This window comes from Indicator indicator, chromosome 21 (genome assembly GCF_027791375.1).
Source record: "Indicator indicator isolate 239-I01 chromosome 21, UM_Iind_1.1, whole genome shotgun sequence".
Classification (NCBI taxonomy): Eukaryota; Metazoa; Chordata; class Aves; order Piciformes; family Indicatoridae; genus Indicator; species Indicator indicator.
In genome coordinates, this window is record NC_072030.1 from 4,892,541 (window position 1) to 4,904,926 (window position 12,386).

The 12,386-nt window shown below is 39.2% G+C and overlaps 1 protein-coding gene across 1 annotated transcript in view; it reads left to right on the plus strand.

Annotated features, from left to right (window-relative positions):
* LUZP2 (leucine zipper protein 2) overlaps positions 1-12,386 on the plus strand; it is a 62,739-nt gene that overhangs the window by 25,431 nt on the left and 24,922 nt on the right. The window contains exons 4-6 of the mRNA XM_054390608.1: positions 1,476-1,538; positions 5,559-5,633; positions 10,156-10,320. Of these exons, the coding sequence (XP_054246583.1) occupies positions 1,476-1,538; positions 5,559-5,633; positions 10,156-10,320 (303 nt within the window). The remainder of the gene's footprint in view (positions 1-1,475; positions 1,539-5,558; positions 5,634-10,155; positions 10,321-12,386) is intronic.

The window sequence follows — 12,386 nt, forward strand, 5'->3', positions numbered from 1 at the left end:
AAAGAATTGGCAGTGTGTGCAACACAGCTTTCTGTATCCCCCCCACCCCCCTTCTTTTCCAAGTTTGTTTTTCCTAGCTGCATAACATCTTAAATGATCAGTAATTAACTCGAAGATCTTTTCCCTGATTATGTCTTCTTTACTATTTGCAACACTAATGTCTTTAAATCTAAGGGCAAAGCCTAAGATTAAATTTATTGTAGTGTGACAAGCCTGGCTGGCAGAAAATTTCAGAAAGTTAAACCCAAGCTAACTAACACTCGAGGCAGCAGATTGTGAGTGTATTTTAGACTCTAAGATTCTCAGCTTTTATGAATCATCCTGGCAAATTTGTGACTTTTAAGTGGGCTAGTGTCATTAGAACATGAATAAATGCTTACAGAAACATCCTTTTTTTTTTGTTGTTGTTGGTTTGTGGTGTTTTTTTCCAGTTAGGTGGTGTCAACCAAAGAAACACAGTGTATTTTGTGCTCTTTAAGTACTCACCAAGCATAACAACTGTGTGAAGTCAGGATCTTTATAGCTATTAGATCAAATACCCTTCATGGATAGAATTTCCTACCAGGAAGCTCCTGTTTCATTCTGCTCTCAAGCTGTATGCACTTTTAGTGAGCCCTGTGATTCCTCCTTCTCCAGCTGCATAGGTGGGAGCATGCTCATGATCCTACACAGTGTACATGGCTGGATTTTCTTCCCTGAAAACTCAGAGCCCTGAGAGAAGAAGGCAGGGGGGTGCAAACCTCAGGCTTCCTAGGACACAAGAAGTGGCATGTGCTAGGAAAATATTCCCAGGCACTGTGGTTTGCATTACTATCATCTCTTGTCTGATGGTGCTCTTATCCATCAGGAAATCCTCTCCAATGAAATTTTAGAATTCTAAAGAATTACAGGCCATGTATTTGGGTTTCAGTCACCTACATTACACACTGAGTTCATTAATATATACTTTATTCAATTATATTGATTTAGCACAACCTCAGTTGCAACTCTTAGATTCTTCTATAGCCATTTTGAATACCTTGTATGTCAGAGAGGCTCTATATTTTCTTAAGCACAGTTCCTTGAACAATTGGTTGAAAAAGATCCTAGAGCAGTAACTTGGTTAAGGATTTCTCATTGGTCTTTATTTGACATGGAACATATTCCATTGCTCTTCTGGTTGCATTCTCCAGATCAGAGAAGGCACATCTACTGTGTAGATGAAATAACAGCTGATGTAGTTACAGAAAAAAGGGTTGAACTGACCTGATCTTGGCCATTTGTTTCAGAATTTGTGCCATTTTGCATTTTCCATGAAATTTTTGCCTGTTTTAGTCATGTTATCCTGGACAAGCAATTGACGTTGATTTTGGTTATTCTATATTTCCAACCTTATCTCGTTTCTGTTGTTGTCTGAACTTGCTACTTTCATCCCCCCCCTTAATTTTAAAAGGAAAGATTTAAAACCTCACTGATTTTATTATCCTCACTTCCAGTCAAAAAAGATCCAAGCCCAGCTAAAAGAGCTTCGTTATGGGAAAAAGGATTTGATTTTTAAGGTAAGTTTTACTTTAATATATCTAGCTAGCTAATTAATATATTAGAATTAATGTAGTACTGAAGTAATCTAGGAGTATGAGACCTGTCTTTGCTACTTTACTTTTAAGAAATCATTTCCTTTTCACCACACTGCAAACAGCTCAAAGCACCATCATACAGTTTCAGAGATAACATCTATTTTGGCTTTCTTTTTGGTTCTTTTGGAGCAAGGAAGATAAGGTTCAAAGCCTAAAACGTTGTCAGGTGTCCTTGTTTTTAAATAGACAAAAACAGTGGCAAGTAGTTAATTTATGAATGCCTGTATTTATGTCATAGAATCATAGAATCAACCAGGTTGGAAGAGACCTCCAAGATCATCCAGTCCAACCCTCTGCTCACATAAAGCAATGTTGTTATTTTCTACTGGTAACCCAAACTTATTGTGCTGTTCCATAGATTCTATAACAAGTTTTTTACCTTTTTAACTGAACTGTGGAATATTTTACAGATAGTTCTTGGTTTTGCTTTGATTGACAATCCTCCATGACAATGTCAGTTATTGTAGAGTCAGGTAACGGTTGGACTCAATGATCTTAGCTGCCTTTCCTAACTGAAATGATTCCATGATTGTCAACACTTAAACCAAATCTTTGTGATAAGCTTAAGCAATGGAATGTTTCTTAGATGCCTGGAACCACATTCCTGCTGTAAGCTGAAATACCTTTACCAAAACTGAAGCTTCTAGGAAAAAAAAAAAAATAGTCCATGGCTTATAGGATTCAAATGAACAGCCTGTCTAGCTAGCACATTTCAAAAAAAGAAAAACCAAACGGGAGGTGTGAGGACATTTTGCTGAAGGGCATCAACTCCTTGTTACCAGAGTTCTCTGCTAAAGGAGGAGAACAATTCAGGTCACCTGAATGGAGGCTGCTAATTGAGTAGTGCTTTGATTCATGACATAAAAGATGAAGATAAGTAGTTATCTTCTAAGTGACTAAAGCTGGAATTACTTACAAAGTAATTCTTCTCAATGTGAGGCCCAAATTGCCTTCTGGAAGTATTTAACTCTCTCTACTCTCTCTCTATTTCATGCCTAGTACTGCAAACCTGGGACGACATAGGCCACTTAAAATGCACACTGTGATTTGTCTTTATTTTATTTGGTTGGGGTTTTAAATTTTTCATTTTTTTTTTCATCCACAGGTTGATTTTAAGTTGGTTTTATTTTTTTTTCCCGGAACATTTATTTCTGATCATCATAAGACCCAAACCAGGGGAACAGATTTAGAAACAATCACTAGTCATGGAGAGCATGGAGGGCTAGCCTCATTTCAGTGCTGCCCACTGGTAGCACAAGGGGCCAAAGGCACCAACTAGAACACAGGAAGTTTTTCTTGAACTTAAGGAGAAAATTCTTTACTTTGGGGGTGCCAGAGCACTGGACCAAGCTGCTAGAGAGATTGTGGAGTCTCCTTCTCTGGAGACTTTCAAAACCCACAGGTGCACCTGCATTAGTCAGGGGCTTGAGTTAGATCTCCAGAGGTCTCTTCCAACCCCTACCATTCTCTGATTCTATGGATGGATTTCATCATATGTATACCCCAGTTAGGATATTGGATTATGTATTAACATAATTGATTTTTATCCTTATTGTAACAAATCTTCTTCTACTGTTCTGGGTTTTTAATGGTTTCATGCAGGCTTGGAAATCACAGGTTTGCAAAATGTGCCTCATTTCAGTACTTAGTAATTCAGGTCTATTAATTTATTGTCAGTGCATTATTTTACACCACAGTTTTGAGCATGAAAAATGGTTGTAACTTTTTTTTTTTTTTTTTAATGAACTGAACAAATCCAATTTGAAAAGTTTCTGCATGACCCTGAGGATGTCGCCTTGAGGATACAGGCTTGCACTAGATGGTAATGCAGTCTTAAATAGCTTGTCTGAGCTAGTGTGAGACAAGGCTAGTCAATAGCAAGGTGACTTAAATCTAGCAGCAGCAGCTCCACTTTTAACTGGCACCTCACAGCTATTCAATCAACTTGCAGACCTAGGCTAACTCCCGCTACAATGAGGAGCAGTTTACTATTAATATCAAATTGAAATTGATTGGGACTTTGAGTGACAGTTTCCAAATGGTTTAATTATAATAATGATTTTTGAGTGTGCCCAGCAGGATTGAAAAATTTAAAAACTTTGTCACGTCAAGTACTGAAAAATTCCAAACTGCCCAAAGGTCAGAGAAAAAAGAATTAGACCGAGGAAAAGGCTTATAAGCTGAAAGACAGGTTGAAGCCTCATCCTGTGTAAACATGTAGTAGCAAGAAAAAGGGAGTGTTTCCTATGACAGCTATGGAACAGACAGAGAAAACAAGTAGTGAGTTTGTAACTACAACAGTAAAAGAAACCTGTACCTGATTCCTTTTGGATGCAGAGTAATGTGCTATTAACAGCAGGGCTGAGAACTGCAGGGATCTGGGAGCTCCTGCTTCCCTAAAATGGGCAGTTCTTGCAGAGAAGTTATAGCCCTAAAGTGAGTAGTCTGTCTGAGTGTTATCTAGCTCTTAGGGAAGAGAAGACAAGTTTCTTTATTTACTGAGTATTTAAAAGCATCTTCTGAACACCTGCGCTCAATACATTGCATATACATGGTAAAAAGCCAGATCTTCTGAAGGACTATGCAGCAAAATAGTGTTGTGTGGCAGAAAAGCCTTCTGCACAGGGCACAGGCTGCTTGCCTGACCCTGGCCTCAAGCACAAATGTCTCAAAATGCTTTCTCACTATGAAGCAGCATAACTTGCTACTGCTGTGAATCTTCTTTTTGTATCTCCAGAGAAGGAGATGGAGAAACAAATCTGGTGTTAACCACATGTTCACCAGCAGATAGTAGCATTTCATGAGGTGTCTACATTCATGAACGCTTGGGTGTTAATGCCATGATATATTAATGTTAACATTTCAGTGTTTAAAACTACAAAGCAGTGTTTCCAATTGCAAACATATCAGATAAATGAACAAAATAAGAAAACTCTTTCACAGAATCGCAGAATGTTAGGGGCTGGAAGGGACTTGAAAGATGATCTAGGTCAACCCCCATGCCAGGGCAGGATCACCTATACCAGGTCACACAGGAACACATTCAGGTGGGTTTTGAATATCTCCAGAGAAAGAGACTCCACAACCCCCCTGGGCAGCCTGTTCCAGTGTTCTGTCACCCTCACAGTGAAAAAATGTTTCCTCTTGTTTCCATGGAACTTCCTATGCCTCAACTTCCACCATTGCCCCTTGTCCAGTCATTGGGCATCACTGGGCAGAGCCTGGCTCCATCCTCTGTGCACTCATGCTCTACATATTTACAAACACTGAGGTCACCCCTCAGGCTCCTTCTCTCCAATTTGAAGAGCCCAGGCTCCCTCAGTCTCTCCTCATAAGGGAGATGTTCCACTCCCTTCATCATTTTTGCAGCTCTGCACTGGACTCTTTCAAGCAGTTCCCTGAGGTTTTTCCTGAACTGAGGGGCCCAGAACTGGACACAATACTCCAGATGCAGCACCACCAGGGCAGAGTAGAGGGGGAGGAGAACCTCTCTCAACCTACTAACCACACCCTTCCTAATCCACCTCAGAATGGCATTGGCCTTCTTGGCCACAAGAGCACATTGCTGGCTCATGGTCAACCTCCCATCTGCTAGGACCCCCAGGGTCTTTGAATGTTCCAGCAGAGTATTATGGCATAATTCTAAATATTTTATACCATGAGATTACTGTTGCTACTGACATTAAAATCAGAGTAAATTTGCATTCACATAAATAGAGCAGATTTGAGCCCAGTTCCCACATAAAAATACACTTTTTCTCAGGAAAAAAAACCTATCCCTTGAGGCCTGGTCTTTTTTGCAAGCAGTTCTGACCTAATTCATATATATTACTTGTAAAATTTATATCCTTTCCTCTCTCACAGGCACTGCATGAAAAATTATGGGGGGGAAAAAAAATTCATTGCAGACTGCATCAGCTTTTTTCTTCTTTATTCCCACAGGCACAGCAGCTAACAGATCTGGAGCAAAAGCTAGCAGTTGCAAAAGATGAATTGGAAAAGGCAGCCCTTGACAAAGTAAGAAGTGTAATGTAATGTAAGCATGTTTGTCTCTATCAGCTATGAATGTTGCAGTGTAATCTGACAAAAACAAATTAAAGTCTTGCAGTGATTTAGATGCATAACTTAATTGCACATATCTGGGAGTAACACTGCTGAAATCAGTGGAACTAATTGTGATGCATGACGTTAAGTACAGCTGCAAAGTTACTGAAGAGGAGGGCAATCAAATTAGAAACAAACACCTCAAACTCCTACAGAAAGCCAAAGGCTGCAATTCTTTGTGTGAAAAAGTACACTGAATGGTAATGTGCTTGTAACCTCTACCATTTTTATCTGAGGTTTGGTCAGAATTCCAAGGAGGACACAGCATAGAAATAGGGCAGCCTCTTGTTAAGCTGGGACTGATGTGACAGAGCTGACTCTTCTCTAGGCAGAGCTGCCCAGTCATTTTGGGGAAGCTATGGGGAGTCCCAGGAAGGTGACAGAGCAGGACGCATTCCCTCCTGTCAGCTGTGCAACAGGGCAACTTTCCTTTAGATTAGAGTAGCTGGGAAGAAAATATCATACAATAGGGAAGTTAATCAGAAAGGGAAAACAAGACCTTCAACACACTCTCAAAGACTACTCTTTTGGTTTGGTTTTCTGGTATTTTCAGGTTGCATTACACATTTATAATAGCATACCTCTTGGAAAAAAAAACCTTCAACACTATCAAAGACTACTGTTTTGGTTTGGTTTTCTGGTATTTTCAGGTTGCATTACACATTTATAATAGCATACCCCTTGGAAAAAAACCCCTTCAACACACTATCAAAGACTACTGTTTTGGTTTGGTTTTCTGGTATTTTCAGGTTCCATTAGACATTTATAAAAGCATACCCTTTGCACCCAATGCTTTTTTTCTTTACTCTGCACTATAGCAAACACTGAAATCATCCTCTTGAGTGAGGATTTACATCCACTGCCAAATGTCATCTGTGTAAGCAGTGCTCACAGTAGTGTTATTCAAACTTGTGTGTGCATCTGGTGATAGAGCTGGAGTTTGTGGTTAGCACGTTGAAGTGAACTGCTCCATATTAAGTAAAAAAATGAAGCCTGTTCCTTCTTTGCTCATGTAATGTTCACAGACGTGGTCTCTCACTAGTCCATGGCACTAGCAAGAGAGAAACGCTTGCCCTAAATATCTTCTAAATGCAGTTATTCATTGTAATGCAGACAGTTCTGAAGGAGAAAGCAAAGAACAGTTGACAACAGGAACTTTTAATGAGTATGCCATTAAGGGATTCTGTCTGAAAATTAAAATGGGATTTGTAGCACACCCAACTGACTTCTCTGACCCTCTGTTTCTTTCCTGTTAAATATTATAAAATTTTCATTGCAGGCTGAGTAGGCTCAACAGAAACACAGTGTCATCATGTTGCAAACCATCAAGAGGGTCTTTTTGGGTGGTGTCATTGCTTACATGCTACAACAGTGCAGTAGAAATGGCAATCGTGAGTAAAAAGCGCAGTGCACAAGATGAAAAAGGACAAAGTTCATGGCAGTGAGAATTGAAAGCCAGTTTTGTGAGGCTAGAAGTACCCATGTTTGACTACTTCTATCTGCAGATTAATAAGACTATTAAAGCAGAAGGTGCCTTTTTCTCATGGTTAAAAGCTTTCCTGTATGAACAGAAGAGTTCAAAATGGCTGATGGTCCATCCATGCCTTCAGTTGGCACACATATTTTCAGCTGAAGGAACAGAAGTGATATGTAAAGCAGTGTGCATGGAACATGAGCTGTATTAGTAATGAATAATTGAATGATCAGATCTCAAACTGGGCCTGTAAATAGGCATTAATTTATATTTTTCCTTTGAGAGGGGATCAGACTTTTCTGTGCTGACAGTGGACTTAGTGTCTCTCAGAAGTCTGTTTTACACAACTAAACTTCACCAGTTCCCATGATGGACCCTTGGAAGACTGACAAATTTTGCACTACTACAGCCCAAATCATTCTATATTGAATCCAGCCACATGACAAGAGTACAGACAGGTCTGGGAAACCTGAAGACAGTATTTTGACCAGCAGGCAGCCTGTTTTGACCACAATCATGCCTATTCAAGGTTATTGAGGACTTTGTCAATGACATCCCTGGTTCCCATAGAATTCCCTTCAGTTACACTCTCATGCTTCCCATTTATACGTTTCCTCTCAGCAAAGTCGAATTGGAATTTTGCTACCCACAAGATGAAAACCAAATAAGCTTTTACCTTTGGAATGGCAAAATGGCTGGCAGTAGCCAAGCCTCCTGGGTGACAGGCCTGGGAGATGAGAGGATGAGAAATTAGCCAGAGGGATTCCTGGATGGGAAGAGTGGTTTCGGATCTGTATGATTTGCCAGGAGCACTGGATTCATATGGTGCTGCAAAAGCTGAGTCTATACCTTCAAGCAAAATTAGACAGTCTGCTACCTTTGACAGCTTGATGTCTGAGCTTGTTTTGACTTTGTCAGCTGGTGATTTGTGGTCTTTGTGCAGTCACTTCTTGAAAATGTAGGGGTAAAGACACACTACATGAAAAGAACTATGCTAAGATTTTTTTGTTGTCAGTTAGAAATTAAAAGATCCTGGAGTCAGATGGATAAAGTAATCCTTTCCCCTTTACACTGCCGTTAGGTTGGAGGCATATCAGTCTTGACTCAAGGTTCATACATTTTAATAACTAATTCATAAGATGTGCTGTCCTCTTTCATGATAATCTAGCATTCCTCCTCACTGCACACATCTTAAATGAGATTCAATTTTGTCTGTTTGCAACCAAGCCAAACCAAACCAAACCATCCTTTCTCATATTTCTTTGATTTTTCATATTGTGCTCTGCATTGATAGTCTTTTCATAGCTGTCTTTTGATACTACCTTACTACCTGTCTGTTGTTGTAAGTTACATTCCCTGGTTCCAGCTCAGTTTATCTGCTGTTAAACATGAAATATTTCATAAAATGATTTGGGTTGGAAGGGACTTCCAAAGGTCATCTAGTCTGGGAACCTCCTTCTGCAGTGAGCAGGGACATCCTCCAATAGATCAGGTTGCTCAGTGCCCTGTCAAGCCTGATTTTGAATATCTGCAGGCATGGGACTTCAGCTCCCTTCCTGGGCAACCTCTTCCAGTGTTCCATCACCTTCATGGTAAAGAAATTGTTCTTAACATCCAACCTAAATCTGCTCTTCCCTGATTTCAAACCATTGCCCCTCATCCTGTCACTTCAGGCCTTTGCAAACAGTCCCTCTGCAGCCTTCTTGTGGCCTCCTTCAGGTACTGGAAGGTTGCTATTAGGTGCCCCCAGAGCCTTCTCTTCTCCAGGCTGGACAACCCCAACTCCTCAGCCTGTCCTTGTAGCAGAGGTGTTCCTGATCATTTTTGTGGCCACTCCATCAGGTCCTTTGGAAAAGGGACTAAACTAAGGTGATGTATGCCAAATGTCACTGCTTTGGATTTGTATAACTGTGAAGTATTTTTCTACTGTATGTGCAATATTTCACACACATAGTATGTCATGTTACTTACACAGATATTTTCCATCACATTTGGCCGTGGTATATCTTGGTTTACATCACTCAAAAAAAAAAAAACTTTGAAGGTTGAAGTGTACTGATGTAGCCTGTGTTTATAGGTGTTTTATTAATACAAATAATAAATGCAAGATTTAAAAATTTTTTACTAAGATCAAATGCTACCTAACTCCCTCTGAAATGAGCCTAAGGAATTTACCTCAATATTTAACACTGAATTCTGTCTTGCTGGGGTGGAGCAAAGATTTGAAGTGAGATTTTGTTAGTGCTGTGGTTTTCCCAGTGTTCTTACTATCTCAGCTCATCTGCTATTTTCATTAGTACACCTATTTGTATTTCTGTGAGTAAAATAGCAGTGGTCTAACATGAGTCACGAGCACTTCACCATTTAAAAGGTTTAGTTTGTTTTTGATGGACAGTAATGGAGCTGGGCAGTGATATTCTTAACAGATGAAAAAAACCCCTATGGTTTATTTATTACACACTGCAACAGCATAATATGCCCATAGGGGAAGTCATCTTTGTTGGATTGCAATCAGTCTTTATACCCCATGGAGCAACAGCAATGATTTGGAACATTGTAAACAAGACTTCATGCTAAGCCTGTGTCTTTGCAACAGTCACAAACATTTACTTCTCTGTAACTATTATGTGTAAAAACCTGGATACTGTATGACATTTGGAAGATTGCATTTTTTGGTTTCTTTTCAGGTAAAATAGTATTTGCTAACTATTTGCAGTCACGTGGATAAAACTGCATGGAGGAAAGGGAAGAGTGCTGCGACTTTCTGGGCAGTTTGGTTTGCAACCCACAGTAACCTAACCATGGGAAAAAAAAACTCCTTTAAACAGCCTTAATTTCTACCATTAATAAGAAGCAGCAGCAACTGCTCATAAATGTTTGGTTTAAGGCAGAGAGAGAAAACAAGCAATTCTGTTCATAACAACACATTTTAGAGAGCTGATGGTTTCTCATTTTTCCCAGGAGTCACAGCTGAAAGCTCTGAAGGAGACGGTGCAGCTTTGCTTGTCTTCCGTTCTGCACAATCAGCCTCCCACTAAGAATCTAATGCCTTCAAAACCAGCTGAGAAGCTGACATCCCCAGCTACAAAGGGCTCCAAAGTGCCATTCCAAGTGACAAGCACCAAGGTAAGGTTCCTCTCTCCATTTTTTCAAACATATTTGAAATTTCGCCCTATAAGAGCATCAAACTGGAACTAAGGAGGATTTTAAATTCAGTGGAAGATTAGGATGAATTTTGAGGATAATTCTAAGCCTTTTTCTGCTGTCAATAAACTTTTAGTAAAGTTGGGAAGCTGCTACTTTTTTTATGCTGAGAAACAAAATTCTGTCTATCACTTGGTAAATGGACCATGCCTGCATAACAAATCTACAAGAAAGATGGATTTGCATCTAAAATAAGGCAGGATGTTATTTCCTAGGATTACTTACCTGGTAGGGACTGATAGTGAGTTTGTGGTAATCTAACACTAAGCAGCAATACAGTTTTTACTTATTGTGTTTTTGTTTTGTTTTGTTGTTTTTTTTTTTTAGTGAAGAAGACTACTATAAAGTAGTGTGGGACAACCAAATCAGATTTGCCAGAAAGGTTCTGTATAATAGATAAAAGAACACATAAAGCATGTTCTAAACATGCAAGACAGGAAAGGTAGTCTAGGAGAAAGCAAAAGGGAAAAAAATTGTGATGAAAACTGTTCCAGGTCAGCATTTTATTCCACTCAAGATGTACAGTGATTAACACCTGTGCTGATAAGTTTCACCTCCATGGTTGCACGTTGCTCATCAATTCAGGTGACTCAGTAGATTTAGAAATCAGTGATTTCAATGGAAAAGGAAGTTTTGCAGAAGAATGACACTTGAATATCCTCCTTAAACTCTCTCCTGAAAAATAAATAGGAATGGCTAACTCATAGCCAATTTATAATTCGTACATGGCAGCTGTTGGTCTTCACTATTAGTGCAGAGGCTGAAACAATAAAAAATAGTAATATTTCTGAATGTAATTAAAATAGAAATATAATTTCAGAAAACAGAAAGTAATTATAAACTGGATCCCACATTCCTACTCTTACAAGAAAGACTGTCGTTTCCTTAATAATTTTTGCAGGAAGAAACCTTTATTCCCCAAAATTACTACCTCTGGAAACACAGCACTGTATAAATTAGTAGTAGCACATGGGGATATTAGTGCTCACTTAGATTAAGATCACTGGTTCTACGTTCTGCAGGAGACCAGACTCTTCTCTTGTAGGTCATGCAGTCTGAGTTTTGTCCTGGGATCTCAGAAGCACATTTTCCCTAGTTAATGTGGCTGTAGAATTGTCTGACTTGTTCTTGTTGCCCTTCTCTTCAGGTTGGAAGTGTCTGTACCTCTGTCAAGAATGCAGAGGTGTGCTGGAGGGAAAGGCTTAACAAGCCACTATGCCCATGTTTAGGGTTGGTGTAGGGTCAGAGACTTTAAATCATTTGAGGTCTCATTGGATTTAGCAGTGTTACTGTAGTGCAATAAAAGAAATGGGAATACAGTGTAGAAATTGGAATTAAATTTTTCATATTTGGCACATGAAGTACTTTTCCTTCTTTTTTTTTCCCATGGTCATATAGATTTCGTGTTTAATGTTCCTGCTGGTAAAATATGTCAGTGTTTCTGTGCTCCAGCCTTTAGAGAACCAGCATTTAGTCCTCTGCATGGAAAGGTGCTTGAATAAGTTATACTGCCTCTTTAATAGACAATGCTCACATTTCTCTGCACTTGGCATATGCCATGAAAATGTCTGAGAAAATAATGGTCTGCAATCCTCTTCTTCCACACACTGACACCTCATTATTATAAATCTGTGCATTATCTGTGATTATAAACCCACTGAAATCTGCTGCTGTGAAATAGGTTGTCAAAGAATCCTAGTCAGTCCATAATTATACCCTCTGTACTTGAGCTGTACTACAGAAGGATTTTAAATGATGACATCCATTTCTATGTATCTTCTCCTTGCCATTTGCTTCCTCTTCCAGACCAACTAACTCTAACTATAGATGTAGGGCTTTCTCTCTCTCTCTTTTTGTTTTTTTAATAAGTTAGATTTTCTTATACGTTTTGATACAGCAGGGCAGTGTTTTTATGTGAATATAAACGTGTTTGCTTAAATACAGTTGTGTTTGTAAAAAATGGGAATCTCAGATGAGCAGCAATTGTG